The following is a 13776-nucleotide window of genomic DNA, read 5'->3' on the forward strand; positions in this document are numbered from 1 at the left end:
CTCTCTTATACATGCAAAATGCACAGCATTCACATATCTCTAATCACATGTTAATACAATTGGAATGATAGCGATGCTTACATGGCATCTCTTTAGCTTTATCCCCTTCTTGAAACCCCAACAAGCAAATCACACATTCACTTTCCTGTTATAATTTCAACAATTGGCAGGGGAAGACACCACTCAGCACCCGCTTCGTGGGGTGGGTTTCAATGCCTAACAAAAAGGGGAGAGAGGGAGACCACTGATTCTGTTGGCTCAGCTCTAAAAACTGAGTGACGAGAATCTATCTTTACTTAAACTTACGAAAGTTCCCCTTAAGCTGATCACTCAGATCTTGCGCCTTTATCGAAACCTATGTGGCAGTTAATAGTCCCTCCTTTTCAATGTATTCGAAATTTCGCGGTAATGGTGAGAATGCAAGTATTAAATAAACAAATAACCACATTGAAGAGTCCATTACTATCAATCCATTGTTTGAATTTGATACCTACAAAATAAAATAAGGTGGTTATGGTTGTGGCATGTTATAAGTAACGACATGGTCTATAGTTGCAAATACGTATGAAGAAGACAGGCCCTTTATGTGTGTGTATAAATAGTATCATGAAGAACCTAGGGTTGATATTCAATAACAATGATTTTGATTTTTATAATTTTGGTATCCCGGTCAGTAGTAAGGGTGTACAAAATCGAAAATTGAGTCAAACAAAAAAAAATCCGACTAATGGTTTGGTATTAGAAAAAAAAATCGACTATACTTGAGTTGGTTTGGTTTTAACTAAAAAAAGTCAACTCGAGACTAAACCAACCCGAAATTATATATATAATTTTTAAAATTTATTTTATAAATAAAAGTATTTATTTTGATGAAATTTCTAAATATTACTATATACGTTTTCATAATTTTTATCTTTTAACATATTTTTTCAAGTTTTTTGAGACTTAAAATTTTGAATGGTCCAATAAATGTTATAGTCCATAGATATTAGTAACTCTAATAAAGCTCAATGCCAAATCAAATCAATACTATATTGCTAACAAAATAAATTAATTCAACACTAAGAATGGCGATAATGTTGAATATTTGTTCTTTAGTTTTACATTGGTTTAGACATTTAAAATACATAATCTAATTTTTAATTTTTTTTTAATGTTTAATCATATAACTAATACTTACTATTAGACTTATTTTACTATAATTTAGTACTTTTAAATTACGTTCATTTTCATTATGACTTTGCAATATTTATTTTATATGATGATTTCTTTATTATTTTTTATTGAATATTTTAGTGTCACCACTGATCTCATATTTTGTGTTATTTTCTTAAGAAACACTTTAGATAGTTGTATTTTGGTTGAAATAAAGAAATATTTAGAGCACAAGTTAATTATCTGTTTGTATGCATACTTTACCGGAAAAATCCAAGGTTTATTAGTTTGGTTTGATTTAAAATTTTAAAAATTCAACACATGGTTTGGTTTGGTATTTGAAAAATTCGAATCAACCCGAGGTTGGAAAACCAGAAAAAAAACCCGAATTTTATTAATTTAATTTGGTTTATATATTTAAAAATTTTACACAAATAATTTGATTTGATATTTGAAAAACTCAAACCAATCAAGTCATGCACACCCCTATCGGTCAGCTTGCGTACACCTCTTGAAACCTCATGATTATTAACCTCTTTATTAGCCAATATCCTTCATGGAAGTTTTTTAGCTCACTTGTTTCCACATTAAAATTTTCTTTTTGCAACACTAATGTCCTAAACTGCGCAGCACTTCAACTTTATACATACAACAGCTTAATTAATCCTCTTGACTATATTCTCCACTTATAGTATCGTGTTTTTCTTCTTATGTTGTTTTCTTATGTTTTTGCATCATGTGGGTTTAATTTCCAAATAGATACACTGATTTAACCTTAAATTGATATTTAAGGCCCTAGAAGCTATTTTACTTGGTTAATAGTGTGCTTAATTTGCAGTTAAATTTGTTCAAATTTCTACAAAAACGTGACTAAGACTAGAATGATGGAGGTAGGCGAGTTGATTGTCTTGTGAAGATTTCATGTAAACTTGAAAAAGAAAACTTTATTAAGAAGCAATAGTGTCAAAATTTGTTGGTTAATACAAGTATAAATTGTCAATTAATTCTGGCCTCTGGCTCCTTCTACAAGGTCGACAGATCAGACGGCATCTTATACCTACAAATTGGACAGGATCCCCGTATCTCTAACCACCTCTTAATACATTTGGAATGATATCGATGCTTACATGGCGTCTCTTTTGCTTTTTCCCCAACTTGAAATTCCACTAAACAAATTGCACATTCACTCATTTGTTCTTCTTGTACGATTTCAACATCTGGCAATTCTTGTGGTGGTGAAGGCCAGCTTTGCCCTATCCTACGTCTCATCAGGAGTAGGATCTGCTCCAAAGCTTCTCTGCCTATCCGGACCTGCTCCAAAACTTCTCTGCTTATCAGGTTCGGGCGATTTTCCTGCCGGGTTCTAGATCTCCGACGCCGCCGCTCTAGGAATGGATCCAAAGAGTCTCCTCTCGAATCCATGAAACTTGATGAATCAATTGTCGGGGTCGAAGTTCTTAATTGTCCATCGGCTGGGTATATATACATAGTATTCTCAAACCTAATTTTGGTTGGATTTGGAATACTATACCTTCAATTCACTAACCGGAGTAATTATAAACCAACCTGTAACAGGGAATAAATTTTAAACACACACAATACATGCACTAAAGCCGAAGTAAGACATTGTGTTGTTTTTGTGGTACGTTTTGGGTTCCCATTCAAGGTTGAGTATTCATATTGAAGCCCATTAACTTTTGATTTGCTCTCTACCAATAATTTATTCATTAATTAAAATTTAATAATATCCATTTTCAACTTATTAACTTTTATATGTTACTATTTAAATAAATAATTTGTATTCATTAACAATAATTATACTCAATCATAAGAACTAGATAATTAGTTCCTTTTAGTATAGAAATAAGTTTTCAAAACACTTTCAAACTTGATATGAATTGTAATAATTGGTTCCTTTTAGTATAGAAATAAGTTTTCAAAACACTCTCAAACTTGATATGAATTATTAATTTATTCCTTCAATTATTGATAGTCTTGAAAATATACATTTATTTGATTAAGTAAATTTAAAAACACTCCTCTTATACCACATGTCATCCACCCATGTATATGTGGATTTTTTTTTTTGCTAATGTGGGGTACACATAATATATATATTAAAAACAAATATTAAAGAATTAAATGCTAAAGTTTAGTAAAGAAGATCTTTTAAAAAAAATAAATTTTTTTCTTATTCCACCCCATCCCCCTACCGAGGGTACCCAAAAAAAAGGATTACTTTTAAAATAAAATTAAAAAAATTCTTACCCTATCCACACATCCCTACCCCCCCCCCCCCCCCCCNNNCCCCCCCCCCCCCCCCCCCCCCCCCCCCCCCCCCGCAAAAAAAAGTTGAAAAGATTTTTTTTTGGGGTTGGGTCGGTAGTGAGGTGGGGTTGGGGTACTGGATAGGGGTGAGGTGGCGTGCTAAAAAGTTTTAATTTTTTTAAAAGAAAAAAAAATCTTCTTTTCTTTTTTAATGGCTTAATTCTTAAAAATTAATTATATAAATATTTTTAAAATGTATCTTTTATTATATATCTATGTGTACACCAAATCAACATAAAATTCTGCATATATGCTTATATGGATGACATGTGGCATACAAAGAGTGTTTTTAAATTCACTTAATTAAGTAAATGCGTGTTTTTAAGGTTGTCAATAATGAAAAAATTGTATGAAATAACAAACTATTAATTCAAATTAAATGTTATAGCCATAATTTGTTTTAATTGTAATTCGTAGCAAACATCCCATTTTTTTGTCATCTGATTCGGTATACAATTAGTCATTTTCAGTATACAATTAGCCATTTTATACATTTTGGTATAAAATGTATAAAATGTGTTTGTGTTTGTATTAAGCGAGAGAAAAGTGTATATACAAATATAAATACATATATTTTCGTTTTATACACTTGTAATTATACAAATACAGATCTTATTATACAAATTACAATGTATAAATAAATTTATACAAAACTGAACAATTTGTATAAAATTGGATGTTTCCAGCGAATTATACAAATCAAAAGCTCCATAGCAAACATAAAATTTGCTATGGAACACAATTATGCAAACTATAGCTATAACATACAAATATAATTTTTATATTTGTTATATGTGAAAGTTGCTCGTCAATAATTGGGGGACTAAATAATAATTCACGTCAAATTTAACATTTTTTTCAATATCTATTTCTTTAGTTTTTTTTTTTAAAAAAAATAATCAAACACATCAACCGCTTATTTCTAACATTTTAATCCATGCATCTACTTATTTATTCAATTCTTATAAGAGACAAGTGTCAAAAACACACATAAATTATCTTCTCTTTTTTTTAGTTTCATACCTCTACTATTGAGAGTGTGAGTTTCATACCTAAACTATCACTTTTTAGTTTGAGAAACACACATCGATGGTGTGTGTAATACACTCTCTCTTTTATTTGAAAAAAACATTGACAAATGACATTCCAAACTAAAAAGTGACAGTTTAGGTATGAAACTCACACTCTCAATAATTTAGATATGAAACTCAAAAAAATTGATATAGTTTATATGTGTTTCTGAAACTTATCTCATTCTTATAAATCTCTCATTCAAATGATGCGATAAGTCTTTGAGAAAACATGCATTAACAAATCATAATCATGTAAATTCATCACGTAAAATGAAACATATATTTATATAATCCATTTGAGAACGTTTCTTGTGCTCATGTGCCCTAAACATAGGCACACTTAATTCTAGTCAAAATCCAAATACGAATCAATCACAGGCATTTGAAATCTACAAATTGGACATGACCGAACCATGTATTTTGATATGAGGCCAAAATACATATTTTTAATTATTATTTATCTCATATTTATTATTTATATTTGTTCTTTTTGAGCCTGAATTTTATAAATTGTGTTAAATAATATATTTTTATTTGTAGGATTGAATTGGTGAAAAGATGAAGAGGTTTGAAGCTAAAACAAATTAAAAATGAAAGGTTGAAAAAGGAAATCAAGCAAGTAGCTTAATAAATTAAATTAATATAATAATATATAATATATAAAGTGCAAATATTTCAAATTGCTAATGGCGATTCAGCGAATAAAAGTCCTGCCACGTGTCACTCACGACGGAAGCTACAGTGAAAACTTTTGAGGCGGTTCAAGCGGAGAGGAATTCTTACTCCGCTTGGTTTTGGTTTTCCGATTTATTTTGGACTCAATTATTTAATTTAGTGTTTTCAACATCTATAAATAGTCCATAGAAATAATTATTGGACGAAAAACCAATATAGAGTAAGAAGACACTTTTGAAGAGAAAATCATCAATACTTTTTAGGGTTCTTTTCTTCTTGTTGTTTTTCTAGACATTAGTACCTAAAGCTTTTGTTCTGGGGCTGTAACTACGGATTCAATGTTGATTATTTAAGGTTTTTGAATTAATTCTTGGTTGTCATTACAAGTTACTTCTGTATTCTTGTTTTAGTATTTTATGCTTGCGCACCATAAGATAAATACATTGTCTAATCTTAAAATCGAGAGAGGAGGGATTGGATAGATCAGAGAATATAGAGAGCTCGGTCCACCCATTAGATTGAGGTGATTAGTGTTCCAGAGTGACGTCCAGACGAACACCTTGCTTGGTTACAAAATAGGATGAAATATAAATGCTCGCCAGTTAGTCTATTTATCTCCGCTCAACGATGTAGTTAGATAGCTAATTGGGGTAGGCGACAAGAGGCGTATAACTCGGATCATATCATCAACCCTATAAACTAGTAACTTGACAACTGAAATTAGTTATAAGCCAAAAATATGATACATGAAATCCAATACATGCTACAGCCCTGGGATTTTCCAACTATTGTAGGTAATTTTATTATTTTGTTCTTACATTCTTCTCTTTTGGCTCTCTTAAATAAATAATTAGATCAGTATAATTTAGTAAAAATAGTTAATTGACAAGTCATTTGGGTTCGATAATATGGTTCTTTTAAGAGCCACTATATTACTTGCGCAACCGCATACACTGAGCAACAAGTTTTTACCAGCCACTTGTTAATACAATTGTAATGATGAAGACGCTTACAAGACATCCTCTTAGGTTTATCCTTAACCTGAAACTCCAACAAACAAATTGCACATTCACTCTCCTCTCGAAGAATTTCAATAATTGGCAGTGTCTCCATTGAAGCCTCTGTTGTAGGTAAAGACCCTCGTTTTCAACGTTTTTAAAATTTATCGATGATGGATTTCTTATAATCATATTAATACAATTCATTGTTTGAATTTAATACCTACTAAATTAAATAAGGTAGATATAGTGGTAAGCGATGACATGATTTATCATTGCAAATACTTTTGAAGAAGACATGTCATTTATGCGTGTATCTATTGTAATGAAAAACCTAATTTTGGTTTGGATTTGAAATAAATATATATTCATTAAAGTCATGCACACAAATGAGCAAAGGGGTAAGTAATCAATTGTGAAAGATAGTTTCTATGTTGTGTAATTGTATACCATATGGTTAAATTATAGAAGAAAGATTTATGTATCATATTTCTAGATAAAGAAGTTTGGATCGGTTTATCTAAGAAGCTAAAGAAATTTTGAGAATTTATACAGTAAATTAATTTGTGGGAAAGCATAAGAGAAATTTTACTATTTAGTTGATAATTTATACCATTTATAAATGAAGTTTTTGAAGATTGGTATTTGCCCTTCACTGACATTTCACATATTATTTCTATTCGTATCAATCATGACATCATATAATCATATATCCTTCATCACCAAATAACTATGCAAAACATTCACCATATGAAAATATAAAATATTGAATCCATCTAGTTATTATTATAATTATTATGAAAAAATAAAAGAGCAATTAAAGGACAAACAAGGATATTTGAAGTGTTGAAGTATTTTATTTTTTTTGGGTTAAAAGGAGTATTAAATTATTAAAATTAACTACATTTGAAAAATAATTTTGAAATAATTTAACTTTAATTTTTTTATTTTACTATTAATAACATAATAATTTCATTAGTATTATGTAGTTTTTAGAAGAATATCTTTCTCCCCAAGAGCCACAATAGTTCCGTTAAATTGAATGAATATTTTGTTTGTTTAAATATATATAAAAAATAATAAACCCAATGAAGCGAAGGATCATGACTCATGATGGTGTCACTTCGAACTACAAATATTAGTATCAGAATATTCCGATAACGGTGCAGATAAATTGTGTCCCAATTCAAAAGAAGCAAAATCAATCGATAACTGGAAATAAAGCTTTGTGTTTCTATCTTTGAATTAGGGTTCTATATTGCGAACCCTAAAATTCCAGTTTTTTCCTAATTCTTGTAGCCATGGACTCTCCCGCTGCAAATCACTTGGATATATTCGATATCTATAGCCGATACTGTGGTATTTTAATCAAGATTCCATTTCTTGTAGTTTTAATTTCGTAATTTTTGTTTCTCTTTATGGATTATCATTAATTTAATGCTACTACTGAATTCCAAACTAGTTGAGTTGTTTATATGAATTGAACCGATTTCATTCAAGAAATCATGCAAGGTTTCATACTTTTGTTTTTGATCTGGAAGTTCGGTTGTCCCTTTAATTACTTAGGTCTCCGTGTTTTTATGTGAAGGCCTTGATGTTCTTGTTTTGCACGTATTTAACTTTTCGTAATTTGTTTGAATTTTTTCGAACACTTTATGTTTATTATATATAAACAAGTCAGGTTTATGTAATTAATTGGTGTTTTTTAACTTATGTTGCTCTGCTTACTGATGGATTTGCTTTGCAGATATCATGTCAGGGGCATATGCTACCAGGAACCTAGTAGATGAATTGCAGAAAGCGAGATTTACAAGAGAGGCATTGAACCAGCTTACGAAATTAGTGGATTCAAGTTTGCATATAAGGCATGTATTTGGTAGGACATGGAACTAGCAGCATCTTTTGGGTCTTCTTTAAAGAGTAGAAATAGATTCACAAAAAAACTGTAGAACTAGGGATTACTGGGGTAAAAGAGTTTGCTAGACTTAAATCCTTTATGTATTTAAGGATCCCAAGAGTCCAAAACTATATCTACGAGAGTTGAACCAAGAGTTTCAATTTCCGCTTTCCACTTGAAACACCGACATGCAAACTTGCAAATGCTTGACCCATATCAAAGAAAAGTTGGGACTTCTGTATGCATACTACCTTTTAAAAATAAAAAATACTTACGGCGATTGCTCTTTCTGTCTTGCAAAGACAAATGTCTAACAGTAGAGAGAATAACAATAACTCAAATGGATTTTCTTGAACGGGTTCTAACAGATTTTTGGTTGATTTTATTAGTTTTGATACTTAGGTCCTTTAAAAAAGAAATTTTCATGTCACTTCTGCTTTGAGTAGGGATATGTGTTTGATATTACATTGGAAAGACTGATACATTTACCAGGTGTACCAAGTGATTCCCAAGACCAATGCCGATATCCTTGTTCTGCTGTTACATTTTTATCGGTGCTTTCTGTCTAAATTCTTATGTGATCATGTGGCTTACTTGTGTTAGTCTTAGATTATAGGTCATAGATAGGTCATTAGAGGTTGACAATATTGACAAATTTGTTTTCAACCATGGCAGGGCAACTATCTTTGAAGAAGTGTACAAGCTTAAGTTGCGGTTGAATTTGGAGGTTTGTTGATTAGATGATGTTATGATGACTGGATTTTCTTTAGTTTGAACTATCTTATATTTGTTAATAAATATAGGAGCTTGGGTTGGAGAAGGGGGGATTTCTTTTCCTGCTTTTCTGTTTCTTCTGTGTGCGCTTGTGTTTTGGGTGGAGGGGTGAAGATTGTGGGTTCTGTTTCATATTCATATCCACGTCCATCTCTTTTACAGTTGGCCATAAAACATTACAAAGTATTTTAATCATCAAAAAAGGAACTTACATTGTATTTCCTTTTGTAGGCAGACTTCTCTGAGTTCTCGCGTTTCTATGATTTTGTCTTCTTCGTTTTCAGAGAAAATGGACAAAAGAACATAAGTAAGTTGATTACTTGTAGATGATTTTGCAGCAGTGTGCTTATTCTTCATAAAGCATTCGTAGTGCAGTTAGTTCTATTTTCAACTTATGTTGAGTTTAAAATATTTTCAGCTATAAGCAAAGCTGTTACTGGTTGGAAAATAGTTTTAGCTGGTAGGTTTCGGCTACTTGATCACTGGTGCGACTTTGTTGAGGTAAGTGTCAGTGGCCCTAATTGATTTGTTGTCATGTGTTCAAACTTCAAATTGCATTGTTCATCTGTTTGTATGTGTTCGAATTATGGAATTTTAAGACTCAATAAATTCATCGATTACAGAGGAGCCATGTGCTTGCTTGTAACTTTGCTTCGTTAAGGTTATTTGAGTAGACAATTAAGTCTACTTTATCAAGTTTGTCTTAAGGGTCAATGGAATAGAAACAATAAGGTTTTGTCTGCTGATGAATAGACGTCGAAGATCGTGGGATGTCACGTCATTAGCACCCATGTGAGTCATAGGCTTATGGAAAGAAGAAACCGGAGAAGTTTTGATGGGATAGAACACGTCTCTGTATATTGAGGAACATCCTCTCATTTGTAGTTTCTTCTTTGATCCATGAAATTCTTGTTTGTATAAAACGTTAGGAGTTATTAGTAGAGAATCCTATTAGTTGTAGATTCTCTGCTAATACATGTACTGCTTGTATACATGAGATTTTCATAGCAGCAACAATAATTAAGCTTGAGTTCCAAACATGTGAGGATTCATCATGAAATTGTCTAGTTTTTGGTTGGCTGGTTGCCTACTGCAACTCCGCTCCTTTTATCCAACTTTAGGACTGGCAATGTGAGCAAGCTTTACCAGCTGGACTGCTGGAGTTACACATCTGATTTTCCCATTATTAAATAAAATTTGCAAAAGAAAAAAAGGTTTTTCCATCTGGTAGATTTTCTTCTTTGTGTTCTTTGTGATTATGGTTGTTTTAGTTGTCTTGTGTTTTTGGTTTGGGCATTGAGGTTTTCAGTTGTAGTTGGATTGGCAGCCAATGCATTATTTAGGCTTGTATTTGTCAACTTAACTCCATGGTGGTACCTTACTTTACAAAGAATGATGTTCTACTTTGTGGTTGGGTGACTGCAGAATGTTGGTAACTGGCAATTTTTCTATATAGTGATTATTTTTTACTGAAATCTCCAGATAAACCAGCGATACAATATATCTGAGGATACTTGGCAGCAAGTTTTGGCCTTCAGCCGTTCTGTGCATGAAAATCTTGAAGGATATGATCGGGAAGGTATTAAATTTATGCAGTTAATTATCACCATCCAGGACATGTCAATGTTACCCTTAAATCACCATCCAGGACATGTCATTGTTACCCTTAAATCATACTTAATTAATAGAGAAGTATTGTAGTTTGGTTCCTGAATTTGGTATTTTATATTTTTTCTATTTAAGAAGTAGCTTCTCTTTTTTTTTCCAATCTTCTGCTAGTTGGTATCATCTATGCATCCTTTACTTCTGTGATGTTCTATTTATGCTATTATCAGAGATTTAAACATAAGTTATTTGCAAGAAGATAGCAGCAAAATGTGGGTTCTTAGTTTTGAAAGAAAGGAAATTAAAAGTTACTCTATTTCGTGGTAGTCTGATCATCAAAGTTTAATTTGAAAGTTTGATTTGTGTATTAAATTGGTAAGATCATGCAAGCATAGTTAATGATGCAAAAACATCACTTCATTGTTTAACTGAGTCTGAATTTTGTATGAAGAGTCTTATAGAATTCTATTATTTTCTTGAAATGTGTCAAACTTGTTGAGAAGTCCTAAGAATGAAAGACTATCATATAAAAATAGGGTAGGAAGGAGAAACATTTTTCAGGTCCCAGAAGTAGGAAGGTTAATGTTGTTTTCCGCTGCCACAATTATTTTCTGTTCTGCCTTGTCATTCTTTTCTGTTGAGTAATTAGTCCTTTACGATATATAATATTGGAATGAATTTGCACTTCTTTGGTATTGTGGAAAGATGATTATGTTTAGAATAGCTGCTTCCTTTTTCGCATATTATGTGTTTCGATCTTACTAACCCCACCGGCCCACTCCTTTAATCGTTATGTTTTTTTGTGGTGATGTTCTCTACAGGAGCTTGGCCTGTTTTGATTGATGACTTTGTTGAGCACATGTACAGGTTGGCTACTAACCAATTTTTCTCCTGGAAATTAATTCCAATGTGTTGCTACTTCTTTCATCTAGATTATATTGGTCCTGTTTAGAAATATTTACTTGGAACAGTAATGGGTTCTCTTCCCTTTTATCTTCACTTTTGGGGCACGAAGAGGTTAGACCATGTCTGGCATGTGTATCTTAGAGATGTAATTACCCCCTATTGCTCATGCTTAGAGAAGATAAGCATGGTATGATATGATTCAGGAGATTGATCTTCATCATTCACTTGTATCATTTAAGATATTCATCTTATTGGATGAATAAGTTCGGGGGACTAACTCAGGTGACTGATGTATAGAACTTTGTGGATTTGGAGTCTGTCTTGGACCGTCATGGTTGGGTCGCTCATGGCTATACAACTTGTGGTTGGTTCCTTCCATGGAATTTCATTGCATGGTCTATTTTTCTTTTACATGGAGGATGTGTCTAGATTTAGATTCAGATTCAGACTGCAGCATAAACAAATAGAGAAATCTTGGCATTGCTTTAGCTATCTTTAGAAAGCCAAACAATTTGCACTGCACTTTTTAAACTAGATTTGACGAGGCAGATTTGTTATGCAGGATTGGAGGAGTCGATACTATTTCTAACTCATTTTGTTGTAGCTGTGGTGATTCGGGAGCCCAGCCATTTGAGGATTCTTTCCCTGGTAATTGCGGCTGAAGATACTGTCTTAGATCACACTGAATTATCTACACTATTTATTACTTACTGTGTTCTTGGTGCAGGATTGAAAAATTTTCCTGGTATGAAGAGGAAAAAATCTTGTGGCAATTTACAAAGAGTAGAAGAATCATCTCATGGACATCCAGACATGGATGTGATTGTCAATTCCAAGAGGAGGAACATTAATTTTGGCAACCAAAATGTTGACTGGACAGAAAACCAATCACATGGTTGCTTGGAAATGGTTAAAGCAAATAGCCCATTAAATCATTCTGCATCTCCATGCGCTGTTGAAGGTTGTTTGTCCAAGGGTTTTGCGGGACTGTTGTCAGGCCCTTCATGTTTGCAGTTTGATAAAGAAAGGAGAACTTCCTATACATAGAAGGTTTTTGATCTTGTTCATTACTGCAAAATATATCAGAAGTAGGAAGCAGGAACCATTATGTAAAAAATTTCGGGGGGTTACATGAAACTGTGTTATGTGTCATTCTTTTTCTTGTTGTTCAACTAGTTTTCCACGTGTTCAAATCTGCTCTCTGGTAACTAATTCTGTGCTTCTTGTCGCAGAACGTCCGGTGATCTGGAAAGAGTGTTAATTGCCATTGGTGATCTCCCAAATTCTATTTCATGCAGATGGATAAGCTTGAAGTGAAGTAGAACTGGGAATATGTAGGTTTGGTATCTAGGATTATCAACAGAGCACAATCAGAAAGTGGCATCTTTGATTTCCGGAGGGAATATGTAGGTGTGACATGAGAAAGTATTTTTTATTTTTGAAAAAAATCAATTCGAACTGTAATATTATATCTGCCAGTGGGTAATGAATTACAGTCTCTTTTTCGGTAACAATCTTTCTGATGCTTATTTTAATCCTCTTGGGTGTGTCTAGGACGCATGCCATTTGTTGAGCAAATCGAGAGGTGCTCTCTGGTATAAAAAAAAGTATGTGATTTAGAAAAATAGTTTGATATATATAAGCTATCCCTAACTATTGCTTTCATGATGATTACTTCTAAATATTCTTGAATTTGCAAGTGGAATTGTAAATTTTATTAGTTGATAAATATTCAATTACTAGGGAATTGGAATTGTTTCGGAGGCTAATAAACTGAGCAAAGGGCGCAAGTGAAAATCATGGATTTGTGTTAAATTATTAGGGAATTTAGGAATGAAGATTGTGTAGGAAACCATGATTAGTTAGGTAGGATTTGATAATTTATTCATGTCTAAATAGGATTCACAATACGAAATTATATATGAATAGGTTTTCCTGTTTTGATTAAAAATATGTTTTATATTATAATAAGGGAAATGAACCTAATATACCTCTCAACTTTGTCATTTGGAGCTGATATGCCCTCATTATGAAAGTGGCTCATATATACCGTTACTGTTATACAAACAACTTATATATACTCCTACCGTTTCAAAATGTGCTCACATATGCCCTTTCATTTAACGGAAATGAAAAAAATTAGTTTTAAATTTATATTTTTTACTTTTAATTTAAAAAAAATTCATGTAGGGATATATATATGATTCTTCTAGCAAAGTTCAAGTTATATTTTAATTTTTTTTCATACATAAATTTTTTTTTGACTTCTTTAATTATCATTATTTGAGTTACTTGTTCTTATTTTATTTTTTTCTTTCATTCTTTGATGTAAAGAAAAAAAATTAAAATTGGTTTCTTTTGTGGC

General features: G+C 32.0%; 1 protein-coding gene across 3 annotated transcripts; it reads left to right on the forward strand.

The window, feature by feature from the left end:
• Positions 1–7319: 7319 nt before the first annotated feature.
• On the forward strand, positions 7320–12990 carry LOC125849490 (defective in cullin neddylation protein AAR3). 3 transcript variants are annotated; one of them, XR_007444646.1, is made up of 11 exons: positions 7347–7588; positions 7977–8094; positions 8802–8853; positions 9132–9207; positions 9319–9401; positions 10383–10479; positions 11327–11372; positions 11974–12059; positions 12139–12461; positions 12644–12749; positions 12822–12990. XR_007444646.1 is itself a non-coding variant. In XM_049529578.1 (10 exons), exons 1-9 carry the CDS (start codon positions 7531–7533, stop codon positions 12456–12458), a joined length of 936 nt encoding a protein of 311 aa, XP_049385535.1. In that variant the 5' UTR covers positions 7320–7530; the 3' UTR covers positions 12459–12461; positions 12644–12989. The 3 variants fall into 3 exon arrangements, 2 of the variants coding, with proteins under 2 accessions (XP_049385535.1, XP_049385536.1); XM_049529578.1 differs by having other exon boundaries at positions 7320–7588; positions 12644–12989; XM_049529579.1 differs by lacking the exons at positions 12644–12749; positions 12822–12990 and having other exon boundaries at positions 12139–12589.
• The last annotated feature ends 786 nt before the right edge of the window (positions 12991–13776 follow it).

Source organism: Solanum stenotomum, chromosome 12, assembly GCF_019186545.1.
Source record: "Solanum stenotomum isolate F172 chromosome 12, ASM1918654v1, whole genome shotgun sequence".
Taxonomy (NCBI): Eukaryota; Viridiplantae; Streptophyta; class Magnoliopsida; order Solanales; family Solanaceae; genus Solanum; species Solanum stenotomum.